The sequence below is a fragment of the Leucopleurus acutus genome (assembly GCF_964270905.1).
Source record: "Leucopleurus acutus genome assembly, chromosome: 2".
NCBI classification, from domain to species: domain Eukaryota; kingdom Metazoa; phylum Chordata; class Mammalia; order Artiodactyla; family Delphinidae; genus Leucopleurus; species Leucopleurus acutus.
Window position 1 is genome coordinate 157,360,847 of NC_139143.1, and position 21,110 is coordinate 157,381,956.

Below are 21,110 nucleotides of genomic sequence, written 5' to 3' on the forward strand. Positions count from 1 at the left end.
GAGCCTGGTGAGGGGCACCCCGTGGGAGCCGGGGGCCTCTGATGGGGAGACGCCCAGGAGAAAGGGAGCTGTGGAGAAGGAAGGGGTTTTCTGGAGGGGGCCCTGGTGGAAAGGGGACCCAGCAAGGGGACTCCCATGAAGTGGCATGATGAGAGTAAGCCCTTGCTGGGAAGACATGGGGGGCTGGGGGTGTTGGTGAGTGATGGGATTGGGTCAGGGGTCAGGACCTCTGGTAACCACTCTTGCCTCCTGTCTTCCAGGCTTACAGCTTCGCCATGGGCTGCTGGCCCAAGAATGGACTTCTAGACATGAACAAGGGCCTCAGCCTGCAACACATAGGCCGGCCCCACAGCGGCATTGGTCAGTCCCTCCACATATCCCCCTGGCAACTCGGTCCGTCCCCTGCCCACACGCCCCAGTTCCCCGGCACACAGAGGGGTTCCGTGGCTCATTCAGTGCTCCAGCAGGGTGCTCTCCATAGCTGGGGGGAGCAGGGAAGGAGGGTGGAGTGAGGGGAGAGTGGAATCTGACCATTGGAAAGGATCTCTCAAAACAACGTTCAAGAGGAGGCTGGGGTCTGGGCTTTGGGTGGGTCACAGGTGGCCTTGGATTCAGGCCAAGGGATCCTGCCCTTGGCCGCATCTCTGGTGGGTGATGTCCTCAGAGGGGTGGGCACATGTCAGCTTACCCACCCCCCGTGGAGCTAGAGAAGGCTGTTTAATATTGTTTCAAGTCTGTGGCCACTAAACTGGGCGATCAATGGGAGTTAAGGAGATGAATTATTTAAACCTCACCAGCTTTTAATTAGTCAGGGTCCTTCTGACCGATGGCTCTGTCCACAGGGTATTGAACTCCCCCGTAGGAGCAGCAGCCTCCATTGAGTGGTGCCTGGGTTGGGAGGAGCCACTTGGGGTACCAGATGGGGGTGCACCCTCAGGGGGGATTCCTGCATGGGAGGGGGCTGGTTCTAGGCATTGGAGGCTCTGCTAGCTTCTTATATATGTCATTGTGGATATGTGTCTGTGTGTGTGAATGGCACCTTCAGCTGCATGTCTCTGTGTGTTTGTCTAGGGGTTTATATGTGTCCATGTACGTGTATCTTTTTGAGGGATACGTGTACGTGTGTATGTGTCACAGTGTATCTATATACATTTTCCTGGGGGCATCTGTCTGTGTATGGAAGCAACCATCAGCCTGTATGTGTATCCATCAGAAAGTGTGTTTGTTCATTTCTGTGTATCTTATTTTGTGTGTGCATCTGCACACATGTGCATACAAATGCTTTCAAGCAGGGTACTTGACAGGCATAGGCTTTGTTCCAAGTGGGGAGGAGCAGGGGTGTCCCTGGGTGGTGCTACGACATTATCATAACCTGTGTACCTTTGGGAGGTATGAGGGGGAGGGGACTGGCAAGATAACACCGAAAGGGTCCAGTCACCTGCTACAGACTGGCCCCTAATCCTGTCTGCAGACATCACAGGTGCCTAGTGGGGCTGGGCATGCTGAGTGGATGTTCCTGTCCTCGGGGAGCTCACATCCTGGGAGGAGACAGAGACTGAACTGGGCAGTTGCCACCCAGGGTACTCAGGGTCGTGATAGAAACACCTGGGCTGCCCCAAGGGAGGTTTCCCCTGTCCTCAGTTGCCAAGTGGCTTCTACTTCTTCATTTACATTTCACTGACTTCAGGGACACCCCATATCATTCTTATTGGCCCCCAAGTCTCTCCTGGGATCCAGGGGGAAAGAGAAAGTGGTCAACGGGCCTGGGGAATTGGGAGTACCCCACAACCACTGCTGTTCCCTCCCACAGGAGTTATTTCGTACAGCCTAGAGGAGACCCCAAACCTAGCAAGCTGATAGGCCTTGGAGGTCAGCAGGAAGTTTCCTAGAGAAGATGAGACTTGGGTCAGGGGATGCCTGAAGGATGAATAGGAGTTTGCTAGGTAGGCAGATGGGGGAAGGGTTTTCCACTTTGGGGAAACTGTGTGTACAAAAGCCCAAAGGCAGGAGGAAGCCTGACATGCTGAGAGGATAATTTTGGATGTCTGCAAGTAGTTTGCCATGACTGGAGTGGGACATTTGGGTTAGGAAGCGGCTAGAAATTAAACGGGGAACAAGCCAGCCTTGAATGCCAGGTTAGAGGGTGTGGCCTTTTGTGAGGTTTTGAGGAGACAGGAAGTTCATGAGTGAGATAAGGACAGGATCAGAGCTCAGATCCAGAATCAGTGAGGCAGTTGGTGCTATACACACTAGTTCTAAGTAGGTGCTCAACAAATGCTGTGGTAGATGAATGGACAGTCAGTGAGTGAGTGGATGAATCAGTGCAAGCGTGCCGGGAAAGGGAGGGACCGGAGAACCAAGGCCACTGAGAAGACTTGCATTGGCCCAGGGAAGGAGGAGCTGCCAGAAACTGAGTCTGCCTGGTGGGAGGAGCTGGCAGGACTGGGTTAATGCACCCTACGCAGCCTTGAGTTGGGTGCCCTGCTTCTGTGTATCTGTCCTGGGGGTGTTTGTGAGAGGAAGGGGTTCCTTGTTCCCACTTTCTGCTGCCTCCTGGGACTCATTGATGTTGTTCTTGTTGGTTCACTCATGTTGACTCTGGGTTGGACCCCTGAAGTATTCCCTCTTTCTTCAGAGAAGAAGGTTTTTCCATCTGGGTGGGCCCCAGGGGACAGCCCAAGGCTATGGGTGACAATAAAGTCAGGGCTTTGGAGCCAGAAGCAGTTCAGGCCCTGTGACCTTAGACAAGGGCCAATGCTACCTGCCTCTCGGGGCTGCTGGGAAAGCTCAGCGAGGTCCGTTGTGTGAAGGGCCTGTGCAGTCTGAGCACACAGTGGCTGCTCAAGGAGCTGCCTCCTCCGTCGCTCTGCCCATGCCAGGGTCTCCCCAGGGCACTGGGGGCTCCTGGCACTTGGTCCTTGTATCTGTGAATGAAGAGGGCTGCCCTGCCAGCTCCTGGCTGGCTCTGAGGTGTGGGTGAGGGTGCTTGGAAGCGGGGGAGGATGCAGGGCATTAATTGGGCTGGGAGAGGCGGGGAGGGGAGGTGCGGGTTTTGAGCGGTGAGGTTAATGGCCCTCGCGCCAAAGAGACAGCTTTAATGAGCTTCAGCTGACGGTGCCCTGAGTTACTGTGCGTGCTAAAAGGGTCGCGCTGTAAGAGTTTGATGTGGACTGTTTCCCAGCCCTGGGGTCAGGGGTCAGCTCCTGTCACTGGCCATTCAGGCTGGTCCTCAGTGACATGGTGCTAATTAACTGTGTGAGGAGCTGCCAGCCCGAAGTGGGGAGTGGTATGTATCTTGCTGGGAGGTGAGGCAGCACTAGTGATGCTGGGTAAGGGCTCTGCAGATCCCACAGCCTGGCCCTCTCCAGGAGCTGCTGGCTTCTCCCACAATGCTGTGGGGGGCAGTGGCGGGGTGTGCAGATCACCGATGACCCTGGGCCCTGGAGGGATCTTCTGAGTCTCCTTCTAAGGTATGTGTGGCAGGGGAAGCCTGTGGGGCCCACCTGGCAGGGACTCCTGCTGAGCATTGGGGTGGAGGAGGTGCTGACAGAGTAAGGGGGCAGGCGTGCTGGAGGCGTGGGCTGACGGGCAGGGCAGGGGCCTAAGCTATGGAAGGGAGGGGCCCACTGGGATCGGTGCGCCCGGCTGAGCTGTTTGAGGGGGAGCCGTAGGGTGTTTGGATAGAGGAGTGACCTGGTCAGAGTTGGGTTCCAGTCAGCGCCATCTGAGAGTATGTATAGGGAGGACTAGTGAGGAGAAATCGCAGAAGGGGAGGCCACGGGCGTCGGGGTGGGGGTGTATGTAATAAGGCATGCGGGAGGTGGTGGTTAGTTCAGGGCCGGCAGTGGCCATGGGGAGGGAGGTGGTGGACGTCTGCCTTGCACCTACTGTGTGTCAGGAGCTGTGGTAGGTGCTGAACGTGCATTGGGAGATGACAGCCACAGGGCCCTGCCCCCACCCAGCTCACAGGTACAGTCGCCAGGATGGGGTGAGGGCTTGGCCCTGGGGACTGAGGAAGAGGTAGGGTTCCAGGATAGAGCTCCGGGCAGAGAGGGGGCTCGGAGGCTGTCCGAGTGGGCTCGTGGTCGGGGAGGGACGCCTCCTCCTGGGGGGTGGATTTGCCCTTGGGAGCCTGGTGAGCAGGGTGGCATGGAGCAGGTTGTAGGTGAGGGGACTGCACATTTGTAGGACTGCTGACTGGCTGGGTCGGCGGGCTCCGTCAGCGCTCTTGGCTCGGGCAGCTTCCGAGGCAGGCCGGCCTCCAGAGGGGACTGCTGAGTGGGCCTTCTTTCATTTCAGCAAGTGGTCAGCACGGCACTCACATTATCTGGGGCGCTAATTTAATTTTCACACTCTCATGAAGGCAGGCATTATCGTTCCCATTTTACAGATTGGGAGGCTCAGGCTTAGTTAAGTGACTTGCTTGAGGTCACACAGGCAGTTGAAGGGAGGAGCCAGGATTCAAACCCAGGTCCACCTGAGCACAAAGCCTGTGTTCTCACCACCGTGCTGAGCTAGGAGCACCTTTTTGGTCTTGGGCTTTGTGCTGCCAACAGAGATGGTGAGGAAGAAAACAAGCTCACGTTCTCCCTTTCCCTCAGTGTCATGTAAAACACACAGGTCTTGACAGTCTTCGGTAGCAGCAGCTGAGGAAGAAAGGGGCGGGGGCATCTCCACCCTTCACCCTGCTACAGTCGCCCTTGGAGCTGGGGCCCTAACACTTGGCTTCCGGCCTCCTCCTGACCCCGACAGTTAGTTCTGCACTGTGATTTCTGTTGGCGCTCCACCTCGTGGCCCAGGAAAATCCTGCCCGTATTCCAGGGGCCCCCTCCTCTGGGGATCTTGCCTGGCCCTCCCACTGTGAGCACGCAGAATACATCCCGGGACCCCAGTTATAGGTGATGATCAGGCCCTACGTACTTGACCTCTCTAAGAGTGGGGCCTGGGCCTCCTTCCCTTCTTTCTTTTTGGAAGTCGGCACGGGAAATGTCAGATTTCCCCTGTTGTTGGGACACAGAGGCCCCACAGACTGCTGGTGTCACAGGCGGGGAGAACAGTCGGAACCTTCCCTGGTGCCCAGCTGGGTGGTCTTGCCCTGGCCGCTTACCCTCTCTGCTCAGGGACTGGGGGTCCCAAAGGCTCCAGGTGAGACGGGATGACCCGACACCAGGTGGGCTCTCTCAGAAGCTTGCTGCCCAGCACAGTTTGGCAAGAGAGCGGGCCGGCAGGTGGCAGGTGGGGCCTGGCCCTGGGGGGCAGTGCTGGCCTGTGGGCTCCCCTGAAGGAGTGGGGTGTCTATCAGAGTCCAGTCAGAGCACATTAGCTCTGTGACACGGATCTCATTAGCGCCCGTGAGAGGTGTCACTGCAGGAGAATCGTCGGTTCAGGGAGATGCTTGTACCAAAAGGAAGAAAGGACAGTGACAGCCTTTTCTCTGCCGCCTCCGCTGCCGCGCTCCCTGGGCTGCCCGCCCTCCTCCTCGTGGGGGGGTGGGGTGCTGGCTAATGAGCTCGTCTGCAGTACAGCTCTGCCTTTCCCTCCTTGAAGTTCCCCGGTCCCTCTGAAGACCTCGGCCCGGGATTAGCACACACCAAACGCCAGCCCCCCTCTTGCCCAGCAGGGAGTTCCTTCTGATCACCTGCTCCTGCTGCTGTGGGCGAGGGAAAGAGGTGGGGTGAAGACAGAGCCACTGGGGGGCACCCTTGGAAGGCTCAAGCCCCTCTGCCTCCCTTGACAGAGTGACCATGCCCACCTCTCTGCAGTGGGTTCTTCCTTCCCAGAATTCCCATCTTCTCCTCCCCTCCCCTCCCCCATGACATCTCCTGCCCAGGCAGCGTCCCCATCCCTGTGGTGAACCCTCCTCCCAAGGGGAGAATGTGGGGACTCTGGCCAAGGGTCCAGCAGGTAGGATGTAGACCCGATCTGACCTTGGGCTTCCTGGCTGAGCTAGGGGTCTTCAGAATCAGCCAGAGCCCAGTCTGGGCTTTGGATGACCTGAGGGTGGTGAAGAGTTGATATGAGGTTCTGCAACCATGATAACCCTGTCCCGGAGAGGCAGACGGGTGCCTCACCCCCTTCCCTCTGCTTTGGCCATATTCAGGGCTGGGAGGGGAGGAGTCAGCACAGCTGCTTTATGAGGAGGCGTCAGAGACAGCTGGAGTGTGCTTGTTTCCCCAGCACTACCACTCCCCTACACCACCTCCCGCCTCTCCGCCCCGTCCAGTTCTTTCTAGTGTGTCCCAGAGAAAGTGAGGAGCCAGGGGATGGCCAGCCACAAGGAGGGTTAAGTCTCCAGGCATTGACAGGGCCTCCACTGGCCTGCCTGCATTAGTGCTCAGGGCTGCTCACGCCTTCCCCCCTGAGCTGGCACCCTTGGAGTCCAGGGACATCTGAGGAACTGGTCCTTGCCAGATACCAGGCTCTAGTCTTCAGGAGCAACTACAGATGGAAAAATGGATGGACGGATGGATGAGTGTAGTGACAGATAGATGGAGGAGGTTCTGGTGTATGTCTGTGTGTGTTCTGTGTGTGTGAGATGCGCTGGGAAGTACAATCTTTGTTTCCCTACCTTCCTAGCCCCAGGCCTGGCTTGGCCTCCCCTTGTCTCTCTCTGTATCTCCTGTCAAACCATCGCAGACGTAAATGACAAAGAAATCAGAAAGACAGATCAATGCTGGCCAAATTAGCACTTGCAGATAGACTGTGCGGGGATGTCAGCGCCCTGACCCCTGGTGATCTTGCAGCCTCCGCTGCTGATATTATGCAAATTGCATCCATCTGGCAGGACCTGCGTGCTGGCTGCTCCTACTCAGAGGAGTAATGGGCTGGGGGTGGGCAGGAGTGTTGGAGCAAGAGTTGGAGTGAGTGTGTGCGTGTGTGTGCATGTGTGAGCATGTGCTTGAGTGTGTGCGAGGGCGTGCGGTGCCCACCAAGCACTGGGCGGTGATGGAGTGATTGACAGGCAGATAAGGGGCTGCATTGGATTCCTCTGGGCTGGGGGATTAGGAGCAGCCACAGATGGGAGATAACCGGACTTCATTTCAGTGTATTTTCCTCCTTATCCCCTCTCCCCACCTTCACTCCCCGAAAAACACAGTCTCTGTAGTTTGTGTTTTCATCAATATTTGCAAGTCATTACCACTGGTTTAAGGTGAGAGACAATGTCAGGGCCCAGACCAGGCCAGCCCTTCCCCCAATCCTGTACAGGTCTGGTACCTTGAGAATTAATACCTAGAGCAGTCCAGTCAGCTTTCACTCCACTGGTGTTCACGGCATCCCCTCCTTCCAAGCCCACTGTACTCAAGGGACGATCCATACCTCATGGACCAGCCCTACTAACTTACCTTATCTGACCTCAAGCCACCTGACAGTCCTTAAGCTGGGCCCCTGCCCCTCCCACCTGAAACTGCTGTGTGACATTCCTGCCCCCAAGCTTTGGTTCCAGCATTGGTGCTTCTGCCCCTGGTATCAGCTGGGTCCCCTGGGAGCTGCTCTTTTTTTCTGCAGGGCTCTGGACCCTTCTTCACAGCTCCTTCTGTCCCTGACACTATTGACCCAGCCGGACGAAGCGAGGCCTGTGGCCTGTGGAGAAGGGAATTTGTTTGGTCTGGTCTGAATCCGCCATCCACACCTGTATCCTTCCACAAGATTTGCTGAGTGCCAGATGTAGTACAGAGGACTTTATGTCTGTAATCTCATTGAATTCCCAACCCCTGTGAGATTGGGGCTGTCACCTCTCCTGTATATAAGGAAACTGAGGCTCAAGAAGGTTGTCATGCACCCAAGGCAGCAGGGCAAGGAAGCAGGAGAGTTAGAATCTAAACACACATCTCTCGAGGGTCAGAGCTCTTAACCACCAAGCTCTCCTGCCACACTGCCATGCCACCAGCCGCAGACACGCACACATCGCCACACCTGGATCTGTTTAAGGGAACCGCCCTTGCACAGTAGGCAGACAAGTTCCTTCAGCTCCTAGCCTCTGAACACAGACCCTGACCCAGACCAGACCCCCTGCCGGGCTGAAACAGCTGAACCAGCCCGAAGGGGGCAGGATTCAAATGCATCTTGCCCTCAGGAACTGTGTGTCTGAGACAGTTGGGCTGTATCAAGAAGGACACACAGAGGACAGAATGCACCCAGCGGCTGAGCCAGCCCAGGGATATGTCACAGCACGTGGCATCCAGGACCCTGCAGCTCAGGGAGAGGTGCTGAGCCGCTCAGGCCAGCCAGCTGTGGCTGAGGGAATAGCTGTCCCAGGAGCCCCGCCAAAACTGGGTCCCCGCTGTACCCTCCCACCAGGCAAGGTTGGGAGCTGGGAGTGCTGGGGACATGTCCGGGGACATGTGTGCAAGGTGAGCTTGTCCTAATGAGGAGAACATGGCTGCTAGTTAGGCGAGGGGCGGGCGGGGAGCCGCAGAGCTGATTGAAGGCAGGGGCAGGGGTCAGACAATTAGGCCCAGATCCGGCCGTTTGATGTGAGTTCTGAGGCCTCAAAGCCTCCCTTCAGCCCGCTCCCTCCACTCCCTCCTCTCCCTCCTCTTTCCTTTCTTCTTCTGCCCAAAGGCAGGAGGGATGGAAACGCTTACTCTCACTGTTACTATTATTAAACTCTGCAGCAGGCCAGCCAGACCCCAGGACTCCTGCCCACAGGGGGCACCCCAGGCCCCCAGGAGGCTCCTTGGGCCCCAGGGGGGGCATCTGGCCGGAAGCCAAGGCCAGCCCGAGGACAGGACGAGATGAGCCCTAGGGCAGGGTAACCCTGCTTGCTTCTCTTGCTTCTGAGGGAGTGAATAAGGTCGCCCAGTGGGGATTTGGTCCTGGAGCTGCCGGGGCCACATCCCAGGCCCGCTTAGACCATCACCTCCAGCAGCTGCCTGGTTCTTTCATAGTCTGCCCTGGGGGTTTGGGGGTTAGGGCATGGATCATTCACACTCATAGCCCGTCACACAAATCTTTGTCTGCAGCAGTCACAGCAAAACCCTGCCCCACAAGATAAAGATACATAGGGCCACATGGCTCCACAGTGCTGTCACAGTCGTACACCAGAGCAGGTCCCCACCCCCCATATGAGGGCCACACGTACCATCACAGGGTCCTTTCACCCACAGGGTCTTGCACAAAAGCCCTGACTGTCTCTGGTGGCAGGGCTCTGGGAGCTAAGCCCCTCCCCTGGGGTAGCTGGGAACCGCAGCCCAACCTGGTATCTAGGGTGGGTGGGTACCCTTCCAGTCCCCCATCCTAGGTAATAAGCCTTGAGAGCTGGTACTGACCAGAGAGTGGGAGGAAGCCAGATTGGGGCGGGGGTGGGGGGGCAGTGGGTAGAGGGAGGGTGGGAGCAGAGATAAATGTTAGCTCATTTCTTCCGTAATTAGTTACTCCCTCATCCCCGCGTTGTAATTGTGAACAAGCTGTAATGTTTAATTAGTCTGTAAATGAAACCCCAATTTCATAATGGCCTGGCTGACAGGGCTAAGTGAGCAGGGGGGGAAGCAGAGGGGAGGTAATCGGGAGGGCCTGCGGCGGGGGGTGGGGGGTGGGCAGCAGGCTCATGGGCTCACCTCCTCTCCTCTTCAGCCCCAGCCTGGCCTCTGTCAGGGGAGGCTCTGTGACTGATCCAGTCCTTGCCCTCCTGCCTTTAACATCCTCTCCACTGGCCCTTCTTACCAGAGAAAGGAGAGGGAAGGGAAGGGTCCTGGCATCCTCCTCCCTCCCTCCCTCCCTCCCCTTCAGTTCTCTGGTTGGGATACCACAGTCACAGCCCAAACTAGATGCTTCTGGTTGGAGAAGCTGACTCTGAGGGGCCCAGGCCCTGTGACCCCAGCAAGGATGATCCTTCCTCCCTAGGTCCAACCTTCCCCCTCCCCAAGTCATCCTACTAAGAGGCCCTTGCTTGCTTGCCCCTGGACTTCAGGATCTGGCCCTACACCTCAAGGAGCCAGTGATTGGCACAGGACTGGCTCCTCCCTCTGCAGTCCAGACTGCTAAACGTAATCAGCATCCGCGCGCTAGACCGGCACCCCAGGCCAGACGTTACTCTCGGTAGTTATCTCCGCAGACTGCGATGAACCGGAGCTGCCGCAGGGGGGAGCCCCCGGCCCCATCGCGGCCTCTTCGGCCTCTGCCTGTCTCCGCCACAGCATCCTCGCCGTCTGCACGCGACCCCGCCCCGCCTGCTGCAGCCATAAATCTCAATTTACGAGGGCGGCTCTGGTGGGGGAGGGAGGCAGCGCCGCTAATGACGGCTCCTGAGCCGGATTTTTCATGTTGCACAGTCATAAATTTTTAAGAACAGCATGGGCAGCACGTTAGCGAGTTATCGAGGCTGCCTCCACGCTGGCTGCCTAGTTCCAAGAGAACAGAGACCCGGTAGGGCAGAGGAGACATTTAGGGCAGGGGTGGGGCCCGGCAGTCAGGCTAGCCTGAAGGCAGGGGTAAGGCTGGGCCAAGCAGGCAGGCTAGCCCGAGCCTTCTCACAGGGCGGGGCAGTGCTGCCAGAGCAGCTCCCAGCCAAGGACAGGCGCATGGGCAGGATCAGGCATGCGGGCACACAGACCATGGCGTTGGGAGGCGCTGAAGGATGCCTCTGCTCCAGGACTTGACACCATGATGGACGGAGAGCCTGGAGACACATGGATTTTCAAAGTGGCCACTTTGAATAGAATTACATACCCCTGATCATGTGCACAATGAGGTCTCTGCCATGGCAGAGCTACACTTGGTTCATAAACAAGGTGCCTTTTAGGATTGTCCTCAAGAACTAGGGCCCCTGGAGTCACCAAGGGAGATCCCTGGGGAAGAGACCCCACAGAGGGGTTAGATCTATGGTTATGCGGGAGCCAGGAGCCTGGAGCCAGGCTGACCTCATCCTGGTTACGGCCCATCACTTCAGGTTGTGTGGCCCTGGGTAAGTCATTCACCATCCAGGGCCTCTGTTTCTTCCTCTTTAAAATGGGGCTGATGATGGCTCCTACCTCTCAGGCTTACTGTGAGGCTTACTATGAAAGTACTGTAACACCCTGCGTACAGGTTAGCTCGTTCTAACCTCGTCTATTTAGATCTCTGGGGAAGGATCTCCCCAGAGAGAGATTCGCTCTTGTGCGGTCATTCACTCAGCAGGTGTTTGCTGGCATCTTGTGGGTGCCCCATCCAGTGCTGGGTTTTCAGAGGTGAGGCAGGTTCCTTCCTGGGGGGTGATGTGAGCATTGTGGCCGAGGCAGTTCAGTGTCCCCAGCCCTGGCCTGCCACGGGCACACCTAAGCCTCAGGGTGCTAAGGCCCACACTGGCCCCCTCAGAAGCCTCCAGGCCAGATGCTCGCCTGAGTTTCCTGATCTGTGCAGTTGAAGGTTCATAATCTTGACTGCCACTCCAGTGTCACAGGCGCAAGGTCAGGCAATTGTATGTCACTCAGGTCGGCAGAGGTGGTGTGAGTGTGTGCTTGTGTCCGGGTGTTCAGGAGGACTCTGTGCTAATCTGCCGGGACAGATGCTGGTCATTCAGGGAGAAGAGTGCTCCTTTCTCAAGCCTCTCTCCTCGTGCCCCGTGCGCGGCAGCACAATGCCCTCCCTCATTTTCTGGAACCTGCCATGCCTTCGCTCACCTCAGGGCCTTCCCACGTGGCTTTATTTTCCTTGGGAGCCCCCATTCCCACGCTTGGCCTAATCAAGTCCCGCTCCTCCTGCAGAGCACAGCTCAGTTTGCTTTTCAAGGAAGCTTCCCGACTTGTAGCCTTGGTCAGCGCCCCTCCTCTGTGCACTCCCCCTTTGGAGCCTCCGGTCACAGTCCTCATTAAGAAGTTGTTTAATGCCTCTCTCCCCCACTAGATTGTAAGTTCCCTGAGGGCAGGAATTTATGTCTGTTTCGTTCAGCTTGTATCCCCAAAGCATATCATAGTGTCTGACTCTTGTGGATAGATAGTGAGTAAAATGTGTTGATTTGAATTGAGTTAAATTAAGCTGAGGTGGCCCGGCCCACCCCTGGGTGCCAGGGCAGGGGGAGGGGGCTAGGGAAGTGCCTGGAGCTGAGGTGGTTCCCATTAGTACTCATGATTAATTCACAGCCACACTGTGATGGAGTGGGCTTATCCCCAGTCAGCGCCTCCGCTGGGGCCCACCTGTTAGCGACAAACAAACAAAGGGGATAAATAATGCATTGGGAGCTGAGCCAGGCAAGGCAGCGGTATTGAAATTAATAGGGATTAGCTGAGCAGCTTGAGGATGAAATATTTACCAGGTGGGACTGGGCTTAGGGAGGGCAGCCCCCCTCCCAGAGTCCCCAGGCATCGCCAGGCCCTTTTCCAGGGCATCATTGGCGGGGTGTACGGAGCCCCAGCACCACAGCTTCCGCCCCCAGATGTCTTGGTTCAGGACAGGCTGGCCAGGTCACTTGAGAGCTCAGGTCCCAGCCAGTCTCCTGGCACAGCAGGTCCTGAGGAAATGAAGGTACTAGGAAGGAGTGGAGGTGGGGAAGGGGCCGAAGCCACTGGCACGTTGGAATCTGAGGAAGGACCGTGACTGATTTTCAGGGCCTGGGCCTGTCTGGGCTTCAGGTGGCAAATGTCAGGGCTGGAGTAGGCTCACCTGTGATCTTGTCCCTCCACCCTTCCCTCTTACTTTTCCTCCAGTCCTTCCTTCCCTACACTTAATACATATTTACTGAGGGCCTCTGTTGAGGTAACCTTAGTGCCCCCAAAGGGTTTGTGGTCCAACGGGGAGTAACAGAGGCAGTCACATGGAGGAACATGGGTGCTGTGGGAACACACAGAAGGGGTTCCTAACGCCTACATGGGGGCGCAGGTAAGGCACCTCAGGAAACCACAGCAAGCCTCCATCCCTCAGGATAGACGAGGGGGCACTCCAGCTGAGAAGTGGGGGAGGAGCTTCCCAGGCAGAAGGAAGAGCACGTGAAAAAACCCACGAGGGAGAAGAGGCAGAACTCCGCGGTCCAACAGGAGAGTGGGAAAGATGAGGCCCGAGGGGGACACCTGGGCAGATCCCCAGGACTTAATGTAGAAGTTTGGATGCTATCCTGAGAGCAGTGAGGCACCGTTGGAAGTGGTGGTGATGGTTGTTGTTTTAATTATTAACTCTTAAACTTTTTACTTGGAACTCATTTTACATTTGCAGAAGGCTTTCTTACCCATCTTTACCTAGTGTTAACATCTTACCCAATCATAGTACAACTATCAGCACCAGGCCACTAACATTGGTATTACTTTACTGTTAACTAAACGAAAGGCCTCACTTCAGTTTCACCAGCATTTCTACTGATGTCCTTTTTCAGTTCCAGAATCATTGAAGGGGTTTAAGACAGGCAGTGAAATGACCAGATTTGTGGCTTAGAAGGACGCTATAGAGGAGATTGGCTGGGGCACTGATGTCACCTGGATGAGGGAGGGTGGTGCCCTGGACCAGGATGGTGGTAGTAGGAATACAGGTTTAGAAACTATGGGAAAATATATGGTAATTAAAGCTTAGGGGTGGATAAGTTTGCCCAGGGAGAGTGCAGACAGTAAAAAGGGAAGAATTCCAACGACCACTCTTAGCAACACCCACCTCTTAGGGGTAGTCAGGAGAAAAGGCAGGCGCGGACAGGGGAGCTGGAGGAGGGTAGTGGAGAAAAGGTGGTGTCACTGAAACCGAGGGAAGAGTTTCAAGGCATGAGTCAGTCCACTGGGTTGATCTAAACCTGAAAAGCTTCCATTGGACTTCAGCCCCATGAGGCCATAAGGATTGTTAGAGAAAGCAGTTTGGTAAGGCGCTGCTGGGGGAAATCAGATCACAGGGTGGGAGAGGAGGAAATGAGACCTTTGGCTACGAAAGGGAGGAAAGATGGGGTCTTAGCCACATGGGAAGAGGGAAAAGGAATTAAAGGGAGCTTGTTTTTAAAGATGGGAGAGATTTAATATATTCACATGTTTACATGAAGGAACCAGTGCAGAAGAAGCAACTGAAGCTATATCAGAGAGAAAGGGGGTTACTCACAAAGTAAGACCCTTGAAAAGGCAGTCGGGTCAGACTCCAGAAACCAGGTGGAGTGGGGGGATGGGCTTCAGAAGTGACATCAGGACAGTTCCTCTCTTGTATCAGGATGAAAGGCGAGGACTGGCACAGGTGCAGGGGTGTGGCTTCTGTGTTTCCTGTGAAGTAGAAGATGAGGTTGTGTGGGTGAGAGGGTCAGGGCGATGTTGGGGGTAGGGAGTTTGAGAGTTGTGGAAAGTAGAGAAAATTGGAAATTGAACTAGCAAGAAAGGGAGAGAGAGCATGCACACTGATCAGGCACATAGGAAATGGGGCGGTTTTATACACCCAGCTGAGGTTGATGACTATGATTTTATGAGTTGCGTGAATTTGTAAGGTTTCAGTTTTCTCTTATCACACTCAGCCCAGATGTAAGCATAGAAAAGGCAGTGTTTGGGTTTTTCCAGGCAAGGGTGATGGGAGAAAAGGGGAGCAAGAGAGTTGAGACGATTGGCAAGAAAGGACTAAGATGATGGACCATGGAATCCAAGCTCCAAAGTGAGGTGTATCAGTTATGTTGCTAGGACAGAAACTGCTTGGTATGTACCCAATAGCCATTGACCTTCTTCCTCACTAAACAGAGACCCTGGATAATTAGGGGCAGCAGGGGGTACCCAGTTAAAAGACTACTTTTCTTTTTTAGTTTCTCATACAGCTGGATATGGTTATGTCTCTGAGTTCTGGCTAGTGAGATAAAAGGAAAAGTGTGTGGGTCCTCCAGGAACAATACTGAAAGGGAAATGACTTAGCTGGAAAGTACATTATTCTTGCTTTTTCCTTCTTCCTCTTTCCTAAAATGTGGACGTGATGGTTGGAGCTTCAGCAGCCATTTTGGACCATAAGATAACCTGGAAATTGGAAACGACATGCTAAGAAGGGCAGGGGAGAAAGAAGCCTTGAGTCTCATGATTTTGTGTTGCCGTGGGACTTTGAAAAAGTCAACTTAAATTGCAAGTCAGAGACATAAAAGTCCTTTCTCTGTAAAGTTGTATTTTCTTCCCTCTGTTTTCACCTGAGTTCCCACCTAAACTTGACTCTTTTAGCCTTTATGGTAACATGGCCTGTGTCCTGAGATACAGCAGGAGACAATTTGAGAAAATTTTTGTTTGTTTGTTTTATAAATTTGTTTATTTTTGGCTGCGTTGGGTCTTTGTTGCTGCGTGCAGGCTTTCTCTAGTTGCGGCGAGCGGGGGCTACTCTTCATTGAGGTGCACAGGCTTCTCATTGTGGTGGCTTCTCTTTTTGTGGTGCACGGGCTCTAGGCACGCAGGCTTCAGTAGTTGTGGCATGCGGGCTCAGTAGTTGTGGTGCATGGGCTTAGTTGCTCCACGGCATGTGGGATCTTCCGGACCAGGGCTCGAACCCGTGTCCCCTGTGTTGGCAGGCGGATTCTTAACCACTGCACCACCAGGGAAGCCCTGAGCAAATGTTTTAAGAGAGCATACCAAGGGTTACCAGCTTCCTAGCCTGAAATAGCGTCCTCATTGCCCTTTGCCTCCCTTCATTTGTTTTGTCATTCTCTTTCCTGCCTTTACATTCTGTATGTTAGTAAGCTTTTGGCTACAAGAAAAAGAAAACCCAATTTAAATCTTAAATAATAAGAGGGTTTATTCCCTCACCAGAGAGCTAAGGTGATCCTAGGGTTGGTTAATTCAGCATCTCAGCAATGTCATCAAGGACCCAGATTTTTTTCCATTGTTCTGTTCTTTTATCTTCAGCATGTTCTTCACAGGCTAAGTCCCCTCAAGGTTGGAATATGGCTTCTGCAGTCCCAGACATTATGTGCAGACATGAAAACATCCAGCAGAATATACAGGACTATTTTCCCCTCATGGTTCTCTTCGTGAGAGTGAAGAAATTTTCCTTGAAGGTCTTTCAGCAAACTTACCGTCATATCCCAGTAGCCAGAACACTTGGCCACTCCTAAACCCATGGCTGGCAAGGGGGTAGGGTCCCCACAAATGGCTCAGACCACGGAGGTTTCCCTTGGTCAGGGAGGGAGGAGTGGGCTCTGCCAGCTTCGCAGAAGGGGAGTGGCTGTTGGGTAAGCAGTCAAAAGTGGACGGGGAAAAAGGTGAACACAGGAGAGGGATGTATCTGGAGATATTAGGGATGTAAACAGTTTCGAGGTTCCAGTGAGATGAAAGAAAAAGCATATTATCATCAGTAACTGGGAATATTTGAATTTAACATTTCACAGGGAGAACAGTGGAGGATGTTAGCAAGGTGGAGTGTGTGACTGTGGAAATGGGTGAAAATAAGGTATAATGGAAATGGTTGTTAGTGCTGAGGTCGAAGAACAAGAGGCTGGCGGCAAGTTTCTCAAATGACAGGATGTAGAGGCTGTGACAGGCAGGGCTCTCGGGAAGGAGGTGGCCGTGGTCTGGATGGATAGCACATGCTCACAGGAAAGGCCTCAGATATGCTGCTGGCACATGGGTCTGGGGCCAGGTCACAGGTGCCTGGGGCATACACACAAGTAGCCTAACCTCTCCCTATCCCTGTGTCTCCATTTTGGAAAGAATCTGCCCTGATTGGTCAGGCCAGTCTGGAAGGGTGTGAAGCCCTGTCACCTTCCTGTTGGAGCCACTCAAGGACCCCCAGAAGACAGTCCCACAGGAGACCCCTAGGGACAGGGTCAGGTGGGAGCTCGGTTGGGGCAGAAGTGGCTGCCGAGTACGGCAGAGGCGCTCAGCTGTTCCCAGTAGCCACCTCTTCCCCTGTCCCCTCCCAGGCCAGGTCCCCTTCACTCTGCCTTAGGTTATCAGGCACTTCTATCTGTGGCGTCCAGAGCCAAGAGGAGGGCGAGGCTTCTTGGCCCCTCTACCTGGATGGGGCCTTGGCTGGGGATGAGTGAGGGGAGGCGGGCACCCGTTGTAATGGCCAGAGCAGCCGCCCTGTTACTACGGCGTATTTCACTTTTAATTCTGACATATAATGTAATGATCTTTTTTAAGGCCCGATGATATTATCTGCCTGACTAGATTATTGAGTCTTCATCATCTCCAGATAAATTTATGGCCAGGACGAGGCTCAGGATTTATCATCAGTCAATAGAGCTCGATACTCTAACAAGGCGTGTAATAAGATATACATATTTAATGATCCAAGGGGAGGAGCGCTAATGGGAACCCAGAGTGAGTGGTCCACGGGCTGGGGCTGTGCCCTAGGGCTGCCATAGCTGGAGGGGCATGGATGTGGTCTTTGCCCCGTGGTCCCCAACTCTGGTCATTCTCAGGACTGCCTCGGTCTCCTCCTCGTCAAGCCCCTGAGGAAGAAGCACTAGGGACAGTGTCAGAGCTGGGGCCCAGAGGGCATACACGCGCCCCACTGGGAACTCCTCTCCCTGCTTCCGGGCCTTGGAGGGGTTGGGGTGTCCTTAGACCTGTACGTCCAGGCCCCTGAGCATGAGGGTGGGCCCACAAAGGGAGGGAGTGCCGGGGCTATGTGCCCAGCCCGCGCTGATGGTGACGGATGGTTTTTCATTACAGCCTCTCAGGTCCTGCCCGCGCCCTGTGTGGAAATTCTATTTATTCCCTAATTTGTAAAAATTCCCTCTTTATCTGATCCCAATCAGGGCGGGGTAATTGGCTCTCTGGGGCAGCGGCTGGGGTCCTTGATGAAGAGCTATGTGGATGTACCCAGCCCGGCCCCCGCCCAGCCCGCCACCAGGGCCCACAATTAATAATGATTTGCAAATGGCAGACAAGCAATAACACAGAAAGATGTGGCATCCACGCTGCCTCTTCATTTCCTCCCCTCGCAGATATAAATGGCCACAGAACAAAAACCCAGCACTATAAATTCTGGAATTAGTTATTCACTGGGATAAATGGGGCCTGGAGCCACCAGCCCCTCTACCGCCACCCTTCCTGCCTACTTTCCCCAGTCCGAGTCTGTCCCCAGGTGTGTTCCTGAGCCTGGCCCCTGGCTCTTCTGCGTCTCTGGCTCCCAGCTCAGTCCCCCAGCTTCCTCTTAGACCCTTCTCCACCACTCTAGCTGCCCCTTCCTGTGTGGCCCAGAATTGGGAGTAGACACGGGGCTGTAGCTTCCTCAGCCTCCGCCTCTTCTCACTGACCTCTCTGGCTGCCCAGTCTGGCTCCTGTCCCCACTCTGCACTGGGGTTTAAATGAAGTTGATATGTCCTGCCAGGCCTGGGAGTCTGGACCTGGGTTAGTCTTGGGTGTATGGGACCTGTCCAGTCATTTGCCTGGCCAGGTTTGAGTTGGGCTCCTGGTGGCCAGATGTCCTGTTAAGTGATGCTGTGCTTACTGGTCAGGCTGTTGTGGGCTGTTGGCACAGGCGTTTCTGGGCACTGTGCCCTCTCGGCCAGGCGCATCCTCTCCCCGCCCCCCAAGTGGCTGTGAGCTGTCGGGTAATGGGCGTGTAATGGCCTCATTTCCATGCCCGGCCTCCAGAAGCGGCGGTAAGTGTTTGATTGCCTTAATTTCTAAACACATCATTATCCCAGCTTTACCAGCGCTTAATAAACACTTTATGAGGATTTTTTTAAAAACATCTTCGGTCCGCATACTTCTCCGAAGTGATAAACTCTAATTAAGTCTAATATTTAAAAATATGGTAATGGTGAGTTGTTTGAATAAGTGGACTGCATTTCTGTAATTTCATTATTACGTAAAACACGCTAATTATTTGGAGCGCGCTTATTACGGAGAGAGAAATCGCCTGCTAATCAAGATGAAATTGCCTTTTCCCCTTATTGTGGAACCACCGTCATCCTTCACCATCAGCCCTGTGGCACCTCCAGGCACCTCGGTGGGGTGGAGGGGGGATGCGGGGAGGGGCTGGAAGAAGGGGTCACTTTGGAGTTGAGGCTATAACGACCTGTCTGGGGGGAGGGGGAGGGAGCCGTGGGAGCCGTGTCAGTGGGGAGAAGGGAATCTATGTCTGGAGGGTGTGTCGGGTGGGCCAAGGTCACCCTGTCTGGAGGCCCAGGGGACTCTGTGGGCCACATCTGGGACAAGGAGCAGGGGTTGGGGGATATCAGGGTATTTCTGTTAGAATAACAATATTATTATTGGATATTATTGGAATAACGACACCAATACTACTAATAATAACTAAGCCAGCCACTGTTTTAAGCACTTCACAAATAAAAACTCATTTCATCTTTTTAACAACACTTTGAGAGAAGTAGTTGCTATAATTATCATTATTATTCCCATTTTAGAGGAGAAGAATCCGAAAACAGACGTTAAATAAAGTACAGTAATTTGCTCAAGTTCACACAGTTACTAAGTGATGGAGGTTGGATTTGAACCCAGAATCTAAGGATATATAGGGGCCCTCTGCTGGTTTAGTCCTCAATTCCCTGCCTTAGCTTCCTTTCTTCTGAGTTCCTATTTGCTGTTGTGCCCTGAATTGCACCCAGCCATGGCCTGAGATGCTGGCCCCCAGCACCGAGTTGCCGATTTAGAAATAAAAATATAGGAACATCAGTTAAATTAGAATTTAAACAGATAAACAGCAAATAATTTTTTTAGCGTAAGTGTGTCCCATGTGGGGCTGGGAACATATTTGATCCGGCAGTCCCACTGACACTTGGCGCTCAGGCACGCTGCTGCCAAGGTGTCCTGACAGACAGACAGAAAGAGGTGGAAACAAGATGAGGTTCTAGAATGTCGACACGCGCCAGGTTCTTGCTCTCTTTTCCTTGTCATGGTTCCTGCTCCTCGTGCTGTTCTCTCCACCCATCTTTGCTCCGTGGGCTCCGGCCCCGTTCCTCACCAGCACCTGGAGATCACTCATAAGGTGTGTTGCCAAGCTGAGCTTTTTAGGCAGGAGGCCTCAGGTTGTGTCTAAGGCTTCCTTTAGGGCACACTGCCTCACAGCGCTGTAAGGTCAGCGGCTTGTCACCCTGCTGCTCCAGGTGTCCTCTCAATCTGGTTTGCCTCTTTGATCACTTCACGTTCATTCTCTTTCCTGGCTCCCACAGATCCATGTGTGGGGATGGTATGTAAGACAGAGGCATCGTTTCAGAAGCATGGGGCAGGTGTGGACAGTTGGATCAATGGCGACAGGACAACTGGCTACCCACTAGGGGAAAAATAAAGTTAGATCTTCTACTTCTCACCACATACAAAAGTAAATTCCAGACAGATTACAAAATACAAAAAGTATTCAAAGAAAATACATGATAGTTTTCTAATAACACTGGGATAGAGAAGTCCTGTTTAAGCAAGATATAAAGCCCAGAAGCCATAAAAGAAATGCCTGATAAGTTTAGCTGTCTCATAGAAGTCTCAAGACTTAATACATCCGAAGGTACGTTCATCACTGCCCCAAACCTGCACCTTCTCTGGTTTGCCTCATCTCAGTGAGTGGCACTCAGATCCTAGACGCATCCCTCCTCCAGCCCTCCCAGTCCCCTCATTAAGTCTTGCTCATTCTATTTCCTGCCTCCATCTGCTTCTCCACATCACCAGTATATCTCCACCTCCATTTCCACCGCCACTGGCCTAGTTCTGGGCTACCATTTCTGGCCTGGACCAGAAATACATAGTAGAGTCTGCTAGTTGCTGTCTCTGCCTTCCGCGTTAACACCTCTAATCCTTGAAAGATAATTCTGAAACACAACTCGGGTCCTGTCATGCTCCTCCTCAAACACGTGAGTCTCCCCATCATTCCCAGAACAGTGAAATTATAAGCTCCTTAGTCTGGCATTCGGGGCTCTGCAGGGTTTCTTCTAGATGGCCACTGCTGACCTCGCCACCTTCATCTCGCCACTCCCCTGCCTCTTATTCTTCATCATCCCCCACCTGCTCAACTTAAATTTGTGGGGCACACTCCACATTTCCCCTCCAGAAATGTGCCTGTGCTGTTCCGTATGCTGAGAACACCTCCCCACGTCAATCCCAACTTGCTGGCCGGCCCTCTCTGCATGTTTAACTTCGTCCTCCCAGGAACCCTTTCCTGAACCTTGGACTGAACAAAGTGCCCTTTTTTGTGCCTCCTTCTCTCATAGCACTGCTCACACTGCACCACTTATAGATGCAGTCTCTGAGCTCCTCGAGGGCAGGGAGCTGCAGAGTCTGCAGCCCTGTGGCCCAGCATGACCCTGTACAGCCGGCACA

At 54.0% G+C, this 21,110-nt stretch overlaps 1 protein-coding gene across 3 annotated transcripts in view; it reads left to right on the forward strand.

Annotated features, from left to right (window-relative positions):
* The window catches only part of ERI3 (ERI1 exoribonuclease family member 3), a 129,311-nt gene that overhangs the window by 103,746 nt on the left and 4,455 nt on the right, over positions 1 to 21,110 (forward strand). For 2 of the 3 annotated variants that reach the window (XM_082833926.1, XM_082833925.1), the window contains one exon: positions 261 to 360. The exons of the other annotated variant lie outside the window; for it this stretch is intronic. In XM_082833926.1, the coding sequence (XP_082690052.1) occupies positions 261 to 360 (100 nt within the window). The remainder of the gene's footprint in view (positions 1 to 260; positions 361 to 21,110) is intronic. 3 annotated transcript variants of the gene reach the window in all.